This window comes from Oncorhynchus nerka, linkage group LG19 (genome assembly GCF_034236695.1).
Source record: "Oncorhynchus nerka isolate Pitt River linkage group LG19, Oner_Uvic_2.0, whole genome shotgun sequence".
Taxonomy (NCBI): Eukaryota; Metazoa; Chordata; class Actinopteri; order Salmoniformes; family Salmonidae; genus Oncorhynchus; species Oncorhynchus nerka.
In genome coordinates, this window is record NC_088414.1 from 29,120,489 (window position 1) to 29,142,904 (window position 22,416).

Consider the following 22,416-nt stretch of genomic DNA (forward strand, 5'->3'; position numbering starts at 1 on the left):
ATGCAGTTATGTCCATAGACTTACATATTATAACTAATGTAATAGGATATCTTTGGTTATATCTGACTGATGAACCTTTGGTGAGCAGGACAGGAAATATTGTTTAACATGATTGGGAAACAGGACAGCAGCAGACAGACAAACATTCTAACAAACAGATCATGACAGAAGACGTACGAGACCAATGATATGTGATGGTGTCTGCTAATTTATTACAAAACACAAAGCACCTACAATATTTAGATTGACCCCTTGTTTCCTGCAGTGTAGCATTTGTCTTCACAGTGATTTAATTATGAACATTTTGTATAGACAGTCACATCAAATGAACCATTGTAGCTTACTGAAAAACAGTACAAACACAGACATTCACAGCCATTAGACTAAAACCCACACAAAAAAATTAAACGAGTATTAACAAACATCAGCAAATTGAGTGAAAAATAGAATTTAATATTTTAAATACAGTATTTTTTTAAATACAAATATCGATTAGAATTTTTCCATATTATAAGCTTTAGTACTACTATTAATTATTTTTATTACTGTTGATGTTTAATTTACATTATGTGACTATACAAGGAAATGTGAAACTGAGTTTTGGTAATTTCTTGTATTGCTCATTTACGTCAATGTACACAAACATACTAACAATTAGCAATGACTTTACATCCTCTACATTGTGATAGTCTAAATCCCCCCCACCAACCGTACCTATATATGACAGACAAAGTGGCATTACATATTGCGTATCCCTATGAAAACACTACCTTTGTATTATTATATTAGAGTTAATATTGACACAAACATTAACTTTATTAAACTGTACACATTTGTTTTTTTTTAATTCAGTCTTTGAGAAACAAAATACAAAAATTATGATAGAACACATAACAAATCAGACAGCAAGATATAGTACAGAGTTGAAACAATTGTCGCCTGGTGTTACTTTTTAATTTAAAAACCTGAATTACAATAATGGAGCCACAAATGGTCATCAAACGCAAACATCCACAGCCACGAAGAACAGAACTAAATCTCGAACATTTGTTTGGGAGTTTCCAGACTGCAAAATCTCCTCTCACAACTAGGTGGGGTAATTGAGAGGAGAGTATGTTAATTCACATGGTTGAATTAATATACTAAAGAACATGGGTTTTCTTCAATGCATTATCAGAAAAAAAAATCTATTTCAGTAATAAATTTGAAACATAACATTCACAACATTCACAATGGATTGCCTTATTCAGGTATTTCAGTACCAAACTTTCAGAGTTTAACCGTCTTATTTCAGTACCAAACTTTCCAAGTTTAACAATCTAAACTCAAAGATTAAAATCCTGTAGAAAAAACAGATACTCAAGTATGAATTTCAATTAAAAGTGGCAATTAGTTTCATCTATCCCATCATTCATGTCAGGGACAACCACATTTACTGGATTCAGCTCTTATGGGCTTTTTACCATGCTTTAAAGTTCTCAACAGTGAAAATACACAGTCATAACTTATCTATAGTAATACAGCACCCAACAAGTATGATTTAGAGTCTACATCATACATGTTGGGTTCTGTATTACTAGAAATGTTATGACATTGTAGACTGAATTAGCATTTTGCTGCTCTGATTGATTTACAATCACATTCTTCCTCAGCAAGTGGCCAAAGGACCAACAGTCCAGGCCCTTTACATTTGGCAATTTCTGGTAGCTTACAGAGACTGTAGCTTACAGACACTGTAGCTTACAGAAACTGTAAGCTCTGAATAGATAAATGTAGTTCACAAATCAAGCCCATAAAACAGAGTAAACAGACAAATAGAAACTATGAGAAGGATTAAAAGGAGGGTCTCAGTCAGAGTGGCTGTAGATTCCCATATGAGGCTGAATGTGTTGCATTTCATGTTGCTCTAAACCCCATTTGGGCACTATTAGGCTTGCAGTTCAAAGGTCATACACAGTACGAAGACCTCCAGGTCAAAACAACAGAAGTCCCTTTCTTCAGTCTTTCAGTGGCTGCAAGAGGAGAAGCAAACTGTTCCGCTGAAACAACACCTCATATATATATATATATATATATATTTAAAACATAGTTTAAATTCCTAATTTTAGCCCCAAATCGATTTGATCACTAATAACGGCAGTCAGTTAATCAAACTAATGGTTTTAAACAGCACATTCCATCTGAATCAGAGGGGTTGGAGAGGACCAGTGAAGAGATCTGGAGAATCAAGAATCCAATGAAAACATGCTCAGGAGCCATTGTTCCCCTCTGACCCAATCTTCTTTATTCACTCTGTTATGGCCAGGCTGACCAAGAAAGTAGAACAGTTACTTTTTCCCCTGATCTTGCCGCTTCAGTGTGGTGCCAACACTGCAAAATGACAGCGCACCTTCTCTCTCTCACATACACTCACACAAAGGCTTGCGCATAATTCATTTTTTTTGTATGCCTATTGGGACTACTTACAGTATAAATAAAATCAAACAACTTCCAAGTACAGCGACACTTCAACACTTTGTTGACAATCATCATATTCCCTTTTCTTGGACTAATAACCATTTGCACAGCCTTTTATAAGCTGTTTTTCCACACCCACCCTGCCACATAGGCCTATACGTATAGCCAGTCATTGCCTAACCAGTTACCACTATTATTTTCTTTTGTATGTAAAGTATTGTATTGCTTTAAAAATATTGCAAGTAATTCCTATGAGTAAATTGTAAGACTGTGCGTCTGTGTATGTAGACTAACCTACTACTCTTATGGGTGGTCTGACCCTATACTGCAGTCTTTGTAAATGGTTGTTTCTTTGCCTGGTATTTTAGTATGGCTTTTGTGTGGAGGGAGCTATTGCATTTTTCACAATCAAGACTCAGCCACAAGGTTACAGTCTGGCCTTAGATATCTAACTGCAGTTCTTCAGTAGTTTCTGATGTGAAGCTTACCCACTGGGCACACACACTGGTTGAAATGATGTTGAACCAACATGGAATAGTCATTGAATTGATGTCTGAGCCCAGTGCTACAAATGAAAAACCTTAGTGATACTGGAAATCTAATATGATTCTGACATTCAAACTGACTATGTCTTGGACTCTTTCAATGAAGTTTGGCAGTCAAGTATTAAGGTGTTAAACTCCACCATCAATCAACCTCCACTGAGGGCATCTACAACATGTATACATGTTTTCTCCATTTTTTTTAACACCATTTTGAAATTCTTGAAGAGGCCAGAGATTATCTCCACATTCTTCATGGTCAAAATCTAAGACAAACCTCTCCGTTCACAGCAGCCAGCCATTCACTCTGCAGATTGCCCGTCTCTCATCGTGCCCTTGCATCCGCTCTCCTTGGCTTCTCCTCATCCTCCCTTCTCTCTAGGGCGAGTCCATCATGGCTTCCAGCATCTCTAGGAAGAGTTTGTGCATGGGCACGCCACCTCGGGTCTTGATGCTGTAGAAGGTGGTGAGGGCGCGACCAGCTGTCTGGCGGAGGAGGGGGAGGGTGAGGAGGAGGCGCCCCACCCGCTGGGGGTCCTCGGGATGTCGCTGGCACTCCATCTCCAACAGGGTCTGGTGGAGGAGGTCCCTCAGCTTCTGCACTGCCTCCATGTCCTCTATGTACACAGAGTCTGGCAGAGGAGAGGGGGAGCATGGTCAGACTGTATATCAGTGGGGAAAGAGGGTGTTTTTTTCTAAATGATTTATTTTATCTTTTGGAGAGATGGTTTTGTAAGATTGTGTTTGGCAGAAAATGTGAATGATTAAGGAACAGGACACACCAGTCCAGACTAATGACCATCTTTGTATTTGCATAACACATAGTGCCTTTGTGGGTTAAGCAGACCGTGGGGGTGCATCTTCTGTTTACAGTAATTGTCTGTCAGTCCCTCAGGGCTGGAGTTATTTTCATCAACAATCTCTTCAAAAATGGAGACTATGACACCGATCTTTACTAATCTGTCTTCGCTGATTCCTTGAGTTGTATTTTCTTTTAAATAAACGGTTGGACATAAACTGGTCCTTAATGGAACTGAAAGTGGAATAGTGCTTCAAATAAAGCATGTCATCATATTAGCAACTAATTGTACATATGGAGGGTTCGGTATTTCAGTCTCACCTACTTCTATCATCACATTTTCATGTTGTGACACTCCACATAATGCCAATTGTAAAAGGTATTCTAGGATTATACTTTTGTATAGCTAGTTTACCGGAGTTGGTGAGTGCGATGGCTTTGAGCATGACAAACTCCTCCCGGTCCAGCTGCAGGGAACGGAAGCGTCGGGCCAGCTGGCTGATGGCTGCGTTGAGCTCTGTCAGTCCAGCCACGCGGGACATCTCCTCGTCAAGGACAAAGTCCTCAGCGAACACTACCTCATCTTCACAGCCCAGGGAGCGGAAGGCCACACCCAGCACCAGCACCTCCAACCACACGGACTGCAGCACCGACATCTGGTCTGCCAGAGACAGCGACAGGAAGCCTACAGTGGGGGACAGGGTAGACTGACTGATCAATCACTAGGCTAAAAGCTGATACAACGAGACAGCATTCTAGTCCCTGATCAAGGCATAATGAACCACTGCAGGGCTACTGATAAGAGTTGAGGGCTAGTTCCCACTAACTTATTTCACCTTACTTTCCATACTTTCCGCCATTCTCTTCTCATGCCGATCTCCCTCCCCACCAATCCCTCTTCCCTGTCCCCCTTACCGGGGATGTGTTTGGCCCAACCGATGATGACGACCAGTTCGCGGTCAGCGAGGTCACAGAGGGTGGTGAGTGTGCGCTGAGCCGTATCAGGCTGCAGGGGGTCAGGCATGGCAAACAGTTTCTCTGGCTCTGCCACCAGGAGGTGGGACACGATGATGTTGGAGGAGCCTGGGTCACGCACACAAACAGAAAGCAAAGGTCATGGCACAACTGATGTTACATTTACCATAAAACAAAGGACAAAGGCACTATGTTAATCTAAACTCATCCTTATGTGGAAATAGTTCCATGATGTTACTTGATGCTTCTGTTCAGAAATGAAGGCTCTCTGGAAAAACAGACTGCACAGTTAAGAGTGTTTCTTAACTGAAAAACTCTGAAAATGTCTCCTGAACAATCTCCTACCTTTCTCCCCTTCCTTCCTAAGCGGTAGAGGGGCACTCTGGTAGGTCGCATTCTCCACCTCTGGACGCCTTTTATACTTCTGTCTCCCTCCTCTGACCCGGTCCAGACGGACTCCTGCAACACACAACACCACAACAATTAATAGAAAGTGAAAAGGAGAGTAGGAGAGTGAGAGAGAAAAAGAGAAACAAATTCCCTTTGTTTGGAGAAGTATGGAGATAAAAAAAGGCAGATCTTAATCAAATAACTACTTTCCACACTGCATCAAACAGTGTCTCCAGACCAGACCAGTCCAGACCACTAGTTAAGGGCTATGGGTCATACGCTCACCCTCTTTCAGCATGCCTACTTTAAGGCACTTGGTGAAGCGGCACGCCTGGCAAGCCTTTCTGCGCCTCTTGGTGATCTCACATTCGTTTGACGCAGGACAGCTATATTCGATGTTACCTTAGGTAAGGCAAGGAGGTGGAAAGAAGGACAGAGAGAAGGAGAATAAACAAACAATAGCGATATGAGACTTCTGTCAAAGCAATCAAGGTCTATCCCATTTCATTCACTGTACTGGATTGCAGAAACACACAAGACACACTCAACTTCATCCACACACACACACACACACATCCTTACCCTGGATGGTTCTCTTGAAGAAGGCCTTGCAGGCTTCACACGAGGCTACACCGTAGTGGTAGCCAGATCCTACATCTCCACACACTAAACACAGTCTCTTGGGTAGTGTGCTCAGGGCATACTTGCACCGCCCTCCTCCGCTACCTGTGGATCCCTCCTCCACCCCATCACCACCCTCCTCCTTGAAGTGGCACCGCAGGGCCGGTGTGTACAGAGGGGGTGAGTAGCGCCCAACCCCGTCTCCTCTTGTCCCACCTCCACCACTCTGGGAGGAGTCTGAGGAGGCTCCCCCTGGGCTGGCCCGGCCCCCACCACCTCCCTCTGGACTGCTGGGCTCTGCCTTGATGTACAGGTCTGACCGACGCTCCCTGGAAGACATGATCACTGCAGACAGAGGGGAGAAAGATAGGGGGGGGGGTGAGACAGAGGTATGAGACTGTCACACATCCATTTCTGAGTCACCTTTTCATTACATGTTAGTATCAATACACCCCTCCAGACAACCAGGACCAACATCAATCCTAAGGAGACAACATTAAAATAATCAAAGCTGTTGCCTCAATGCTGAATTATATCACTCGCTTGACATCTGACAAGTCACGGCGAAGACACCTTTGGCTTGACTGCCAAGCACCAACAGAGAGCTGCAAAGACTGAACATAATACACACTGTAATATGCCTCCTTTTGATTTATTAAAAGTAACAACAAAAAACTGTAGGCTTTCACAGTGTTGGATTTGAGGTTAAACTTGGAACACTTATACTCAGAAGTATAGGAACATTAGTTACAAAAGAGACATGAGGGGTGCCATAACGAAGCTTGGGAGGGGCTGAGCGCAGGGAAAACAATCGCACGTGACAGTACTGATAAGGGGAGAAACCGTTAAAGGCTCATATCACTTAGTTCCCTGCTTAGCAAGAATGATGCAATGTTTAGCGATAAGGAGGAGACTCCACCCAAAGTGGGGTATGAATACCACCACGGGGGAAGCCATGCCTTTGTCTGAATTACAACTGATCTGGACTCTTTGGTTTGATAAAAACAATCATGGTGAATCCTGCCGACAACGCCAACGGTTAGGTTCTAATTTTCAGAGTAAATAACTCACGGACACTAGAAAAGCTTAACCAAGTTGAATTCTTCCCAAAGGGTCGATTCAGCTGTAATTCAGACAAAGGCATGGCTTCCCCCGTGATGGTATTCATACCCCACTTTGGGTGGAGTCTCCTCCTTATCTCTAAACATTGCATCATTCTTGCTAGGTGATGGGAGGAAAAACAATGACAGTTACATATCGTAATATTATTTTGGACAATATTACATTGGAGTCAAAGTACGTTAGCTAGAGCTTGTCGGCTGCATCTGCACCAAAACTCTGGTATTTTTCCTAATTTAGCTTGTTCTCCATCCTCTTTTTAAATAGTGAGCCAACATGTTTTCAGCACTTTAATTTCAATGACTGATCAAACTAATGTTCTCATGCTCTCATCTCTCAGCAGTAGACATATTTGGAACATGAAATCACAATATTGAACAGCAATAAATATAGAATCGTGGAAATCGCAATACATATCGTATCGGCACCTAAGTATCGTGATATCGTATCGTGGGGTCCCTGGCGCTTCCCAGCCCTACTGCAGTGTGGGTACCTATTGCCTCATAGATATGCAACAACCAGTAGCCTATAAGACAAATGGCTGCACACCAGCAGAGAATAATTTGACGTAACAATAATGGGATATTTTGAATTACGAGAGAGAGAAATAGGCGAGCGAGATGGAGACAGAGAAGGGGAAGGGAGAGCGTGTTCAAGCATGCATGCGTGTGAGAGTACCGTATGTACCGTATTTGAGCGCTAAAATGCTAAGGGATGTGAGAGAGACCATAATCCCAGCTCCAACCTACTCTGACCTCTCCAGATTAGGGTCATTAATCCAGAGCAGAGTAGCAGCAATCCCTTAACCCCATAAGGAATCCCAGTAAGGAGATGGACGACACTCCCAACACTCTCCATTGTGACGCACTGAACCTACAAACAGCATTAGAGACAGTTGTGCATGGCCGATTATCACTTAATCATCTGTACAACTGTAGAAAGAGAACACTTTCAAAATGTAATGCAAAAATGTTACTTAAAGAGATTCTGGGATTATGACAGCACACAGCACACAGACAGGGATTGTGTAAAAAGGGGATCCTGTCTCTGAACTCTACACTGTAGGCCACTGGTCCTACCCTTCTCCTCCTTTCCACAGATCAGCAGGAGGTGTTGCAATGTGGGCCAATGTACTTTGGTTGGTCCAGTGGCCAAATGCTTCTCACACGCCGTTCACTATGGCCTGTAATCTTTACGCCTTTACGTAACACGTCAACTATGACATTACTACCCTGACCCCAACCCCACCTCTCTACTATTTGTAACAGGAGTTACAGTCCAACTGCAAAGGAGGGAGAGAGACACAGGCACAGATGCTTTCTAGTAAAAATATATCCATGCCAAGAATTTCACACACTGTTCTAGCTCCCATCTTTGGCATAGGTGAGCATTTATTATTTGTGAAGCTATTCAATAACTACAATGTTCTGATAATGATGATCCCAACAGGTAAATAATAATCTCCTGACTTTTATGAAATTAACATATTCAAGAGTGATAAAATGAAGTGGTAAAACAGAGATTTCAATGATCTGACAATGATCTGACAAATGCTGAGTTCTTCACGCCTATTTGTCAGAATGAGCCTTAACAATATAATCGGTCACCATCGCTGAACTCAAACTCGAGAGACAACCGGAAGAAGCCCCCGCAAGATTCAATAAAATGTGCAGTGCATGTGAGTTAGCTAGCTAGCTAGCTGTGTTAACAGCTATGCATTTACTAACTATTTTTTCGTGTACTTTAATTCGGGCAAAGCCATTCGTGGGACGGTGAGAGGCAGGTTGGTCAGGTAAAGGAAAAAGTGTAGGTAATAAGAAAATGAATGCCACGTCCCTATTATTCTTCCTGGCTTTATGAGGAATTTAGCTAGCTAGCTAACGTTAGACAGTATCACAGCTAGCCGTTATAGCAAGTGAAATTCCATGTGTGGCGTTGGCACATTCTCAGGTATAACGAGCTAGCCTTCCAGCTAATATTCCCTATCTAGATCTGTGTTGGAGGTTCAGTTACCTAGCTGAATGGAAAACGTATATTTAGATAACTAGCTAGGTAATCCCAAACTGAAGTCTAAAGAAAATATACGAGTAACGTTACAATAGCTAGCTAACGTTAGCTAGCAATCTATGTGTATTGTTGGGCTTTCCTCATCAGGTGACATCAACTTACCTCTAGCCAGCAAGCTCTCTCCCTCAATGTAGCTTGAGTTCCCCAAATATGTGCTTTCCCTCGGCGATATTATCCCACAGGTTTGTGTTGTTGAGAGGCTACACAACGTAGCTAACATGTTATAACGCGTCTAAAACGTGTCATGATCCTCAAACGTGTCGAAATCGAATGTTGGTTTTCAGACAGGAGGAGATGGGAAGTCTGATGCATAATAGGAAGTAGTCAATGTAAGTCATTCAATGAAAGACTGAGACAAGGGTGACTGTCTACCCCAGCCTACTACAGTATGCCTTAGTAGCATAGCTAAAAGTCTTTATAAAAAGCAAACACATCATAAATAACAACTTTAATTTGACAAATAATGGCAACTTTTTGATCTGTGAAATCATTAAACCCTTCAAACTTTTATCAAGCATATCCTCCACAGGCTGAGTGTATGTAGTCCTACACTTTGTCAGTGCTTAAAGTCAATCAGTTTGACCATATCTTAAAATAGTTTCAGCAAACTTCACAACCGCATTAATAGATCAGATCACTATTGAACATCCATAATTACTGTTGGTTCAGATTTGATTGAAAGATATAGAAGACAAAGCAATTACCTGTGTTGCTGTGCTGCTGTAAAGCCGTATTCGTCTCCTCTCCTGGTAAACACACTCACTTTTTTTTTATTGGTTTAGAATTGTGGCTATGGTCTGGGTAGAACAGTCTGATTATCAGGAAACCTAAGAGGGAAGACAAAACATTTCTGATTTCTTCTCAGGTCATGTATTTTTATGTGCATGTTCAAGATTATGTCATAGGACAGGGACAAAACCCATTTCATCTTGGTCTCCCAATTGTTACTTTATCTAAATCTTAACCCCTCCCCACACACACACACACACGTGTACATACAGTATGTACTGTACACCAAACATAATGGTTGCTTTAACCAACATAAGCCCGAAGATGTTGATATATTTTCTTGTTATAAGGCTCAATCATATTTTAAGCACTCTGTCTAGGATTTTCAAGCTTATTAGGGTATTGAAATGTATAGCCAACAAAACCTGTGTGTGTGTGTGTGTGTGTGTGTGTGTGTGTGTGTGTGTGTGAGAGAGAGAGAGAGATTTGTCAAAGCTTTGTAAAACTACTAAACTACTCCCTATCTCTAAACCAAATTGTATCAAATGACTGAGTGACTGTCTATCATACACTATGTCCTGTTATCTTCATCAACACCATTTGGTAGAAATTGCTGACAAAGGGGGAAACCATTTTTGTCTTTCTCACAGACACAATTTGGATCATTGCAGTCACTTTTCCCATTCCCACACAAGCACACATATACACGTTTCTGCACACTACACCCAACCACCCCTCCCCCAACTCTCTCCCTCTGTGACACATTCCAAAGGTCAAAGTCACAGGAAAGCTTGAAGGACAGATAGAGTAACTGCAATTCGGCCTCCCTCAGACACAAGCACACAGAACATGTTTAAGTTGGATGAATGTTTTAAGACCGGGGGACAAAACAATATTGGAAGAAATGTTAGGGGATAGGATGACTAAATTGGTATGTTATAGGGGAAAAGTTAAAAGAATCTCTGATTTACATGCCATATGTATAAAATAGTGCATAATTATTCATATACATTTTCCTATTTTAAGTTGAAAATACAGCACCATAACTATTGTTCACATGCATCACAAATAGTTTAACCTGAAGTGAAGCTCAAAAACTGACAGACAAATTTGTCTAAAACTGTTTCTAGATAGCGTCATCTTTTTACTAACACAAGTTCTGCACGATGATAGGCACCATCTTCTACAACATCTAGCACATTATAAAAAAAGGCTTTGAATGACCATCATGATGAGCTCTGAGCCAAGAAAATCTATCTTGACAATTGACACTTTAAACTCAACAGTAACAGCATCAACAAAAGACCCAATTCTGTCTCCTTTCTTTGTCTGATACCAGTATTTTTTTCAGTTAACTATCTCTGTAAACGTTCCTTATCTCAGATTAAGAACTGTTAGAACACAATTGGTGTTTCTGTGTAAAGGACTGAGGATATCTAAAGTTCAATTTGAAAGCTTTGCATGCAGCACTGTGGAGAGACAGTGAGAGCAGCAGAGGTGACCTTGCCAACTGATCTCAGACCGGTGAAAGGTTAATTGCAAAACTGGATTATGGCTTCTTAAGATCAGGAATCTCAATCCTGGTCCTGGAGGGTCATAGTTTGCACAGGTTATTCCCGTGGGAGACTATTCACCTGCATTCTGATGATGAAATGTAGAACAGCAGTTGAGAAACTGGACTGTGTGAGTGTTTAAACTGAGTTCCTAAAGCATAAAAGTATCTTTAAATTATGGTTGTCACTCAGTATGCCATCAAAGACTATTGGTCAGGCCTTTACCTGGAGAGATAAGGGTGGCAGGTAGCCTAGCGGTTAAACACTTTTGGCCAGTAACCGGAAGGTTGCTGGTTTGAATCTCTGAGCAGACTAGTCAAAAATCTGTTGATGTGCCCTTGAGCAATACATTTAACCCTAATTGCTCCTGTAAATCACTCTGGATAAGTGTCTGTCTGCTAAATGGTAAATATATATATATGTACAATGTATGACTTAACTGTGGTAGCCAAAGTCCAGAAACAAGAACTAGTCCACTGCAGACCAAATGCTACAGTAAGGATAATTTATTTGGTTCTATTTCATACCAATATGTTTGGATTAATAAAAGCCTACATGAAAATGTGTAGGTAACTACATTGCGCTGATGAGTGAGGGTAAAGCTTTAGCTTGATGTAGGTTAGAGGGAATTGACTGAACTCTTTGGGTCAGTCATGATGTCCCAGTGACACAACACACATGCCAAAGCATTCGGTATCTTATTATTACAGAAACTCACCGTTACAATTATCGTTAGCGCGTCCCACTTCAATAACGTGGTCATGCAAAGTTAATCAGCTGCAGAATAGAGAGGAGCTGCGCGTGCAAATGATTCAGACGGAATACAGACTACAGTAGGCCTATATTTTGACAGATTTACAATGTTGACCATTATCAAGCACTTACTTGTATTTGTGTGAACATCGCAGGAAAGAAGTCTCAGACCAGGCAGTACTGTCGCTACGGAAGCCACAGAGAACTCCACTACAAGCCACGGTTATACTCACCGGGGTTTCGACATTGCCACAAGAGTGGATGCAGCTCGTGGCCAAAATAATAGCCTATAACGTTTATTTATGTTTAAATTGTAGGATCTGAGCTGCGATCAGTCGTCGTAGCGCAAAATGTTTCTAAAATGATTGCTTGAAAATAGAAACTGCTGCGACAATGTATCAAGGGACACAGCGTCGAAAGACTGATTGCAGCTGATAAAAAATGGTAAACCAAATGTGGTATTTAATCCATAGGCTATTCTCTTATCAGGCCTGGTCCTGCATATTGATGTTACTGGAGGTTGTAGATTATCCTCGCTGCTACAACTGAGGTTTTAGTTACGTATAGCCTATCCCTTGTCCATTCTCCTCCCTCTCTCAATTTGCGTCTGCGGTGTCTCGGTTACGTCCGTGCGCGCCCTCCAATCCAGCCTCCTTCCATCAGCGTCATCTGCGTTGCAACAATGAAAAAATGACCTACTGTAGTCTAGCGTCAGCCTGTAGCCTCACTGTTTTAGGTTTTATACATCGCATATAGAAACAAACCTGTCGTGATCATTTACCTATGGTATTTAGATCGTGCTCACTACCAACATACAGAAAGCGCAGTAAGAGTGCCTGGTTTATTATTGCATCGAATAGGCTATGTGCTGCCTCTAAACTCCAATGCCAACCAGTAATATGCCATAATTCCTTTTACAGGTTCATGGATTTCAATAATTTACAGTAGGCCCAGCCTATTATAAATAGTTGGACCAATAATAGGTGATCTTTATTACATGTTTTATTTTACCAGGAAGGCCAATTAAGTTAGGCCCTACTAACTTCCATAAAGGCTGCTTTTTGGATTGCTTATGCAGTTTGATAATTTGTTGGTCTAGGCCTAGCCTACTTCATTTCAGAAACAGCTATATGATTATGCAATCCAAATAGCTTCACAATATAAATTCTGCACTATTTCCTAGTCCTGTCATACCTGAGTTTCTAATGAACAATAACCAGTTAATTATGGGCCAATTTGCAAAATACATTCTATTCGTACATGTCTGTAATGCAGTGGAATTCATGTCCCCCAATGGATCAAACGACACCATAGTAAACATAGCTTTAGATGGCATGGAAAATGTTTGCAACCGAGCTCAGTCGACTCGGTCTTGTGACTCTGACCGGGCTCACTGCGCTACGTAGGCAACACTCGTCAGCTGGTACGCGGAGTTTTGGATCGATGCCAAGGAAGTGGGGGTCAGTGGACGACTGCAACGAGATGAGAAGAGGAAAAACCGAAGTCTAGAATCCGCTTGTTAACTTGACTATAACAGCTGGCATCGATAGAGGAAGGGAGAGGGGTGCGCATGCAGTGCTATCGCAGTCATGGAAAGAGCCGACAACCCATTTCCTCTGTCCGCGGAAAATTAATTTTAAAACACAGAACAGTTGGCAACTGGAATTATCTAAGTAGTGTGTTTGTTAAAATAGCTTAGCATGAGGAAGACCACATGCGGTAGTCTCCTATAATACAAATATGTAACAGTAAATATTATTTAATCAAACCTATCAATCATAAAATAATTCGCTTATAATAATGTATTGTATGTTCATGTGTTAGACCTATGACGTCTGAGAACATTTTCAGAGACACTGCAGAGAGATTGGAGACTGATGGCAGTGTTCCCGGTGTCATTGAGAAAAACATCGACCTTGAATTGAAGGTCATACGCGGATTCCGCATGCGCTGCATTTCAAACGGTTTGCATGTTGCTGCAGTCAGCCTCCACACGCATTATCCCCTATTGCAAAAACGGCGTTTCACATACACTATATTCTGGGCGACTGGTAGGTTTAGGAGCTTGAAGTGAATGTTTTTATTTATTATTGTTAATTAAGTTGTTAGAGCATAAGATGCCTTGCCTAGTCCTTTAAACACTCCTCGTTTGAGGAGTCACGTGAACCATTGTACGACTTTAGAATTAGGTATGAACGAATGTGCTGTATGTCAAAGGAGGCCATGGCCTGGGATGGTGGCATGCTGACAGGTCATATGACCAGAGACAGGTGTGAACAACAGACACACAGGCACTAAAACAAGCAACCACACAGATAATGCTTTGTATAGTGAAAAGTGTATGCCGACTATAGCTTCCACAAAGCTAGGCTACTCTCTTTGTGATCCAGTTGTTGTGCATATGTGTATCTTACTACTGTAGCCCACTCATCTAATTGTTTTGCGTACTTTTAATGAGATGGCTTTTTATTGAATTATGCTTTTTCATCCTGGCGTTGGGGGTCTGCTGCCAAATGGTTGCAGAGACGGATATAAAGGGAGTTAATTATTTAGGGTGTCCTCAGCCTGTTCTTGTCCATCTAAGGTTAAGTAACCAAGAGTGAACTGAACCAATAGGGAAACGGGACATGGTCGAAATGGGAGAAGGGGTGAAAGAGAGACCCTCAGTGATATAAAAAATAAAAAGTAAGCCTTGTCATATCAGGAAATGTTCCACCAGCCAGCCGAACATTACATTCTAGTACTGCCATTCTTCATCTCTGAAGACCAACACCCTCTATATAGTAGACAACCCTATCCTGTCTGAATGGAGAAAGCATACTGGTATCTTAATTTTACTCATCCAATAGCCAAACACACATAACTGTTAGGCCGCATGGCATGTCACATGACCTGTTAGTTATTGTGTTAGTTATTACTGGGTCATTGTGGAATAGGACACCTGTCACCTGTTAGTATTGGTTTTGAGTGGCAATATTTTAGCATACATAAATGTTATAGAATTAGAAAGAGGACAGACATATTTGATCAATATACATTTATTTTTTAGCTTTTCAATGTCAGGGGAATCTGAATTGTCGCATTTCATTAGTTGTTGTATTGTAGCGCTCTCTAGTGGTGTTTTTATTACATTGCCAATTACAGTATGTGCCTGTCTGTGGTGACGTCTGCTTTCGTGTCCTCGAGCACAAGGTCACAGAGTCAACTGCGCATGCAGGCTTGATGGTTTATCAGAACCATAGGTGCAGGCGACAGCCGATTGACTGATCTACAAATCACCTTGCATCATAAATAAATACTCATTATTATTTGTAGATGAGTCAGTCAGTCACCATTTATCTATACAGTGCTTGACTTGGACTGGAATAGCTGCCAGTACTCATTTTGGGTGCCGGTATGCCTACTGTTTATATTTAGGTGCAGGAACACCACAATTATTTTGAGCTAATATTCTATAAGAGGAACAGGAGCTCAAGCAGAAGAAAATTTGAGGTGCTGGTACTCAGCTCTGGTGAGCTCCCGTCCAAGTCAAGCACTGGATATATCACAGTTTGATGCTCTCAAACTCGCCTGCACTGCAATGTAGAATAAGCTCATTGAGATCCTATTGAATTACTAGAGAGGCTATGTCATGACCCCTCAAAGTTCCAGAATGGTATGAACATAGCAACCATAGATGCGGTAAAGGAGTGTAGACTGTTCCATTGACCAGATTGGAGCGCATTCCACACATCTGATGTAAAAAAATATTGGATATTCATCAAATCCGTCATGATTGATGTATTGTAACAGGCCCACAATGTGGTTACTAAAGTCTGATTTGGATAGATTTGGCTGTACAAGTTGTCCCTTTTCAGGTTTAGAAGTGACTGCTAAATGCAAAGTCCTGTTTATGTAAAATGGTTAGTATACAGAACTCGGTGGTGGTGGTCAGTCGCCTTTTACTGTAATGCAGTTGATTGAGAAAGGTGATAGTCAGTTGGACAACTGAATGCATTCAACCTAAATGCTTCCGCATTTAAGCTCTGAGTCAGAGAGGTGTGGGGGGCGGCCTTAATCAACATCATTGGCACAGTTGTTGTTAACTGCCTTGCTCAAGGGCACAATGGCCAATTTTTCCACCTAGCCGGCTCAGGGATTCAAACAAGCAACCTTTTGGTTACTGGCCCAACGCTCTTAACCACTAGGCTACCTGTCACCCCAGAGGACGATGAACATGTGTTGGGGTTGACATCTATACAAGCATTATACTCAGCTTTTTACCGCAACATGTGAAATACACATATGAACAATAGCCTAAATGTAGGCACATTTTTCTGGAGGGCAATGAGGAGACTCAGGAACATTCCCCCACGGCCCTTTCTCCCACGCGATTCCATGGCAATTCTGTTGTTTTGGTCGAGTTTGATTAACCTCTACCTTATCTAAATGGCTGACCTATGATACCGTCATCCGGTGCATAGGAACAGGTGTGTGAGACTGTCAGAGACCCACATAGGGAGGTGCTACCAGACAGGCTTATGCTTTTTATCATCACTTTGGGTCAACATGCATTTTAGCAGAGGGTTTACTGCAGCAACCTCACCCAGTATGTCAGATTACATGGTTATGGGATCAAAACTCTTTTCTATATATGTTAAACAATGTAATACAATAAACTATAATTTAACTATAGTAAACTAACTATTATCTGTAGTTTATTATTTACTATTTATAAACAACTGTATACTCTTTATAAATGGTACCTTTGAGGAATCTACTTTGAAGAATCTAAAATATATTTTGATTTATTTAACACTTTTTTGGTCACTACATGATTCCACATGTGTTATTTCATAGTTTTGATGTCTTCACTATTAATCTACAATGTAGAAAATAAAGAAAACCCTTGAATGAGTAGGTGTGTCCAAATTTTTGACGGGTACTGTATATATTTTTTGTACTTTTACCCCATTTTTCTCCCCGATTTGGTGTTATAGCCTTGTCCCATTTCTGCAACTCCCGTATGGACTCGGGAGATGCAAAGTTTGAGAGCCATGCATCCACCGAAACACAACCCTGCCAAGCCGCACTGCTCGCTTAACCCGGAAGCCAGCAGCACCAATACAATACAATTGGCAATCAAAGTCAGCTTGCAGGCACCCCGCCCACCACAAGGAGTGGCTAGAGCATGATGGGACAAGGACATCCTGACCGGTCAAACCCTCCCCTGACCCCAAACAACGCTGTGCGCTGCCTCAAGGGTCTCCCAGTCATGGCTGGGTGTCACACAGCTTGGGATCGAATCTGGGTCTGTAGTGATGCCTTAGACCGCTGCGCCACTCAGGAGGCCCTAAATGGTACCTTAATGTAAAGTGTTAGCCTACTGTTAGAAGTAAGGGTTTATTTAGTGACAGAACATCCACAATGGACTCCCTCGCTGAAAACTGAAGCATTTGGACCATTAGGGCTCTATTCAATCTGTATCGCTGAAGTGTTACAGAGAGCACGCTAGAAATGTAAAGGTCATGTCCTATTAAGCCGACATCTGCAGCATTTACCATGAATGCAGTCTCTGCTAACACAGGAACATTGCCTTTAAATTTCAATTGTGTTGTAATGCTGAATTTTAGCAGTATGGAATTAATAGAGCCCTTAATCTGTCTGCTTTACAATACAGATTTATGTTAATATGTTAAATTCAAAGAATCTTTGTAATATATACAGCACTTAATTAATTTTCTAATGGATTCTATAAATTTACTCTTTGAGTGATATTTTAATGTCTTAGTATGGGAGCTTTGCCAACTCCGTACTCCCATATGTCCAACTTGACTTATACATTGTAGATGCATAGGCCTACTATCTGTAATCAGATGAAGATTAAATAGAGCTAAGATTATTCATTTATTTATTTCACCTTTATTTAACCAGGTAGGCAAGTTGAGAACAAGTTCTCATTTACAATTGCGACCTGGCCACGATAAAGCAAAGCAGTTCGACAGATACAACGACACAGAGTTACACATGGAGTAAAACAAACATACAGTCAATAATACAGTATAAACAAGTCTATATACAATGTGAGCAAATGAGGTGAGAAGGGAGGTAAAGGCAAAAAAGGCCATGGTGGCAAAGTAAATACAATATAGCAAGTAAAACACTGGAATGGTAGTTTTGCAATGGAAGAATGTGCGAAGTAGAAATAAAAATAATGGGGTGCAAAGGAGCAAAATAAATAAATTAAATACAGTTGGGAAAGAGGTAGTTGTTTGGGCTAAATTATAGGTGGGCTATGTACAGGTGCAGTAATCTGTGAGCTGCTCTGACAGTTGGTGCTTAAAGCTAGTGAGGGAGATAAGTGTTTCCAGTTTCAGAGATTTTGTAGTTCGTTCCAGTCATTGGCAGCAGAGAACTGGAAGAGAGGCGGCCAAAGAAAGAATTGGTTTTGGGGGTGACTAGAGAGATATACCTGCTGGAGCGTGTGCTACAGGTTGGAGATGCTATGGTGACCAGCGAGCTGAGATAAGGGGGGACTTTACCTAGCAGGGTCTTGTAGATGACATGGAGCCAGTGGGTTTGGCGACGAGTATGAAGCGAGGGCCAGCCAACGAGAGCGTACAGGTCGCAATGGTGGGTAGTATATGGGGCTTTGGTGACAAAACGGATTGCACTGTGATAGACTGCATCCAATTTGTTGAGTAGGGTATTGGAGGCTATTTTGTAAATGACATCGCCAAAGTCGAGGATTGGTAGGATGGTCAGTTTTACAAGGGTATGTTTGGCAGCATGAGTGAAGGATGCTTTGTTGCGAAATAGGAAGCCAATTCTAGATTTAACTTTGGATTGGAGATGTTTGATATGGGTCTGGAAGGAGAGTTTACAGTCTAACCAGACACCTAAGTATTTGTAGTTGTCCACGTATTCTAAGTCAGAGCCGTCCAGAGTAGTGATGTTGGACAGGCGGGTAGGTGCAGGTAGTGATCGGTTGAAGAGCATGCATTTAGTTTTACTTGTATTTAAGAGCAATTGGAGGCCACGGAAGGAGAGTTGTATGGCATTGAAGCTTGCCTGGAGGGTTGTTAACACAGTGTCCAAAGAAGGGCCCGGAAGTATACAGAATGGTGTCGTCTGCGTAGAGGTGGATCAGAGACTCACCAGCAGCAAGAGCGACCTCATTGATGTATACAGAGAAGAGAGTTGGTCCAAGAATTGAACCCTGTGGCACCCCCATAGAGACTGCCAGAGGTCCGGACAGCAGACCCTCCGATTTGACACACTGAACTCTATCAGAGAAGTAGTTGGTGAACCAGGCGAGGCAATCATTTGAGAAACCAAGGCTGTCGAGTCTGCCGATGAGGATGTGGTGATTGACAGAGTCGAAAGCCTTGGAGAGATCAATGAATACGGCTGCACAGTAATGTTTCTTATCGATGGCGGTTAAGATATCGTTTAGGACCTTGAGCGTGGCTGAGGTGCACCCATGACCAGCTCTGAAACCAGATTGCATAGCAGAGAAGGTATGGTGAGATTCGAAATGGTCGGTAATCTGTTTCTTGACTTGGCTTTCTAATACCTTAGAAAGGCACGGTAGGATAGATATAGGTCTGTAGCAGTTTGGGTCAAGAGTGTCCCCCCCTTTGAAGAGGGGGATGACCGCAGCTGCTTTCCAATCTTTGGGAATCTCAGACGACACGAAAGAGAGGTTGAACAGGCTAGTAATAGGGGTGGCAACAATTTCGGCAGATAATTTTAGAAAGAAAGGGTCCAGATTGTCTAGCCCGGCTGATTTGTAGGGGTCCAGATTTTGCAGCTCTTTCAGAACATCAGCTGAATGGATTTGGGAGAAGGAGAAATGGGGAAGGCTTGGGCGAGTTGCTGTTGGGGGTGCAGTGCTGTTGACCGGGGTAGGAGTAGCCAGGTGGAAAGCATGGCCAGCCGTAGAAAAATGCTTATTGAAATTCTCAATTATGGTGGATTTATCAGTGGTGACAGTGTTTCCTATCTTCAGTGCAGTGGGCAGCTGGGAGGAGGTGTTCTTATTCTCCATGGACTTTACAGTGTCCCAGAACTTTTTGACTTAGTGTTGCAGGAAGCAAATTTCTGCTTGAAAAAAGCTAGCCTTGGCTTTTCTAACTGCCTGTGTATAATGGTTTCTAGCTTCCCTGAACAGCTGCATATCACGGGGGCTGTTCGATGCTAATGCAGAACGCCATAGGATGTTTTTGTGTTGGTTAAGGGCAGTCAGGTCTGGGGAGAACCAAGGGCTATATCTGTTCCTGGTTCTAAATTTCTTGAATGGGGCATGTTTATTTAAGATGGTTAGGAAGGCATTTAAAAAAAAATATCCAGGCATCCTCTACTGACGGGATGAGATCAATATCCTTCCAGGATACCCCGGCCATTCATGAAAAACATAGCTATCACAACTCTACCTGCCCTTGTAGATGTAACATGAGTTAGTGACTGAATGGATGGGCGAGGTTACTGTACTAATCCCTCTTCTAAAATACTTGTTTTCGGCTCCTCGTGTTGACATATGGCCTGGTGGTCCCTCCCTGTGTGGCTGTATAAAAACTATGCTCTGTCTCACTCACACACCTGCTTCCACCTTGAGCATCTCCACCCGCTAAAGGAGCACGGACCAGAGCCTCAACTTCGCCATCTTCGCCTTGCTCCTGCTTGGTCTCCCAGGCCCACTCTCCGCTTGTAAAAGCTGGAGCCCTCGGCACGGCTGAGCTCCTATCTAAACTCTCAACTCACTGTAGTGTTCAGAATCACTCACGCAGTGATTGTCTCCTCTGCATGAATGGCCTGTTGAGGATGGTACGCTTTCACTTTAAATGCACAATACTGTGCAGTGCTATATAATAATCATGTCTACTGTATATTGAAAAGGTACATATTATTTGTGCAATTTACAACACTAGCTAGAAACACAATGCTGAACTAGCAAGAAATATTTAAATACTGCAGTATGGCAGCTGCCATGTAACTGTACACTCCTGTTCAGATGTCATTACCAAATAATCTAATACTTTAGACATCACTACAAGGATCCTTGAGGCAAACAAAGGTACATAAAATTGATTTATAAGCTCACAAGTCAGTATCTGATTAACATAACATCTACAATCCATATCTTCGTTATGTGATCCACTCGACTCTTTGCACTAAGGGATGAGCCATCCACTTGACTGCACTAAGGAATGAGCCATCCACTTGACTCTTTGCACTAAAGGATGAGCCATCCACTTGACTCTGCACTAAGGAATGAGCCATCCACTTGACTCTGCACTAAGGGATGAGCCAGATGCTGATGGAGGGAGATGTAGCTGTACTCAGGACCAGAAACGCCATGAAGTGTTGGGGCAACAGCAACTACTGCAGATGGACCAAATCCTCCTCTGGACTGGTGGAGGTGTTATATCATAAGACAATTACTTCTGTAAGTGAAAATAATTATTTTATTTATAAATTGACATAGCACATTCATTATTTATTCTTAAACCATGAACACATATAATCTGATGTTATGATGTGATAACGCAAGTGAGACAGAAGTCTTATTGGTCTTCATCACAGATGACTCCGAAAAGGCTATGATTGAGACGTCCATGAAATCGTTTCACACAAGAACCTGCATTCGATTTGGTCCCTGGAGTGGCCAGTCAGACTACATTGACATTCAGAGTAAAACTGGATGAGTTTTACTCACATGTCCACACATTGGGCATCTACTATGAGCAGAACAGGAGTGACGGAGACCAGTATGTCAAGATCTATTGGTCAATTGGGGAAAATATCCTCTCACTCTCATGGTCAAGTGCCCATATATCAAATCAAATTCATTGACACCTTTTAAGAATTGCGCTATCTTACCTCAACAACATCAACAAGTATCAGAAGCACTTTCATATATACTCATATCCATCTATACTTCCAGAAACAGGACACCAACAATCCAAATACGCCATATGACAATTCATCTGTTATCCATTACCCAATTTGGATTTCAAGCTTTGTAAGACATGATGGCACACTTTTTAAGAGTCAACTGCCTACTGTTTTGATACTGTTCTTTTCTCATAAAATGTGTCCCTCTTCCATTTTAGGACCTGCCTTCTCAATTGAGAACGGGAAGGACACCATCACTCCTATTCCTAACCCGTCTGTGAAAATAGGATGTTGATGTTCAGAGGATCAAATCACATTTAATTCATCACATGCTTCATATACAACAAGTGTAGACTAACAGTAAAATGCTTACTTGCAGGCCCTTCTCAACAATGCAGAAAGAAATGAGAGGAATAATAGAAAAGTAAAACACGTAATAATAAATACACAATGAGTAACGATAACTTAGCTATATACACGTGGTATCAGTAGCGAGTCGATGTGCAGGGATACGAGGTGATTGAGGTAGATATGT

The 22,416-nt window shown here is 41.8% G+C and overlaps 1 protein-coding gene and 1 pseudogene across 2 annotated transcripts; one reads left to right on the forward strand and one right to left on the reverse strand.

Annotated features, from left to right (window-relative positions):
• Window positions 1-190: 190 nt before the first annotated feature.
• Window positions 191-12,627, reverse strand: LOC115101332 (steroid hormone receptor ERR1-like). 2 transcript variants are annotated; one of them, XM_029620735.2, is made up of 8 exons: window positions 12,138-12,627; window positions 9,675-9,797; window positions 5,746-6,129; window positions 5,449-5,565; window positions 5,119-5,232; window positions 4,714-4,881; window positions 4,214-4,483; window positions 191-3,631 (listed from the first exon to the last, which is right to left on the reverse strand). In XM_029620735.2, the coding sequence occupies exons 3-8, from the start codon at window positions 6,122-6,124 to the stop codon at window positions 3,378-3,380; spliced, it is 1,302 nt and encodes a 433-aa protein (XP_029476595.1). In that variant the 5' UTR covers window positions 6,125-6,129; window positions 9,675-9,797; window positions 12,138-12,627; the 3' UTR covers window positions 191-3,377. The 2 variants fall into 2 exon arrangements, with proteins under 2 accessions (XP_029476595.1, XP_029476594.1); XM_029620734.2 differs by lacking the exons at window positions 9,675-9,797; window positions 12,138-12,627 and adding an exon at window positions 9,073-9,654.
• A 1,577-nt stretch (window positions 12,628-14,204) lies between these two features.
• Window positions 14,205-22,176, forward strand: LOC115146934 (high choriolytic enzyme 1-like; annotated as a pseudogene).
• Window positions 22,177-22,416: the final 240 nt, after the last annotated feature.

Excerpts from the sequence above, each read along its gene's own strand:
- LOC115101332 (XM_029620734.2), bottom strand. The coding sequence starts at position 9,190 with ATGTTAGCTACGTTGTGTAGCCTCTCAACAACACAAACCTGTGGGATA. Across the intron at positions 4,882-5,118 it reads TAGGAAGGAAGGGGAGAAAG|GCTCCTCCAACATCATCGTG; the intron begins GTAGGAGATTGT and ends TGCGTGACCCAG. Across the intron at positions 4,484-4,713 it reads TTGGGCCAAACACATCCCCG|GCTTCCTGTCGCTGTCTCTG; the intron begins GTAAGGGGGACA and ends CCCCCACTGTAG.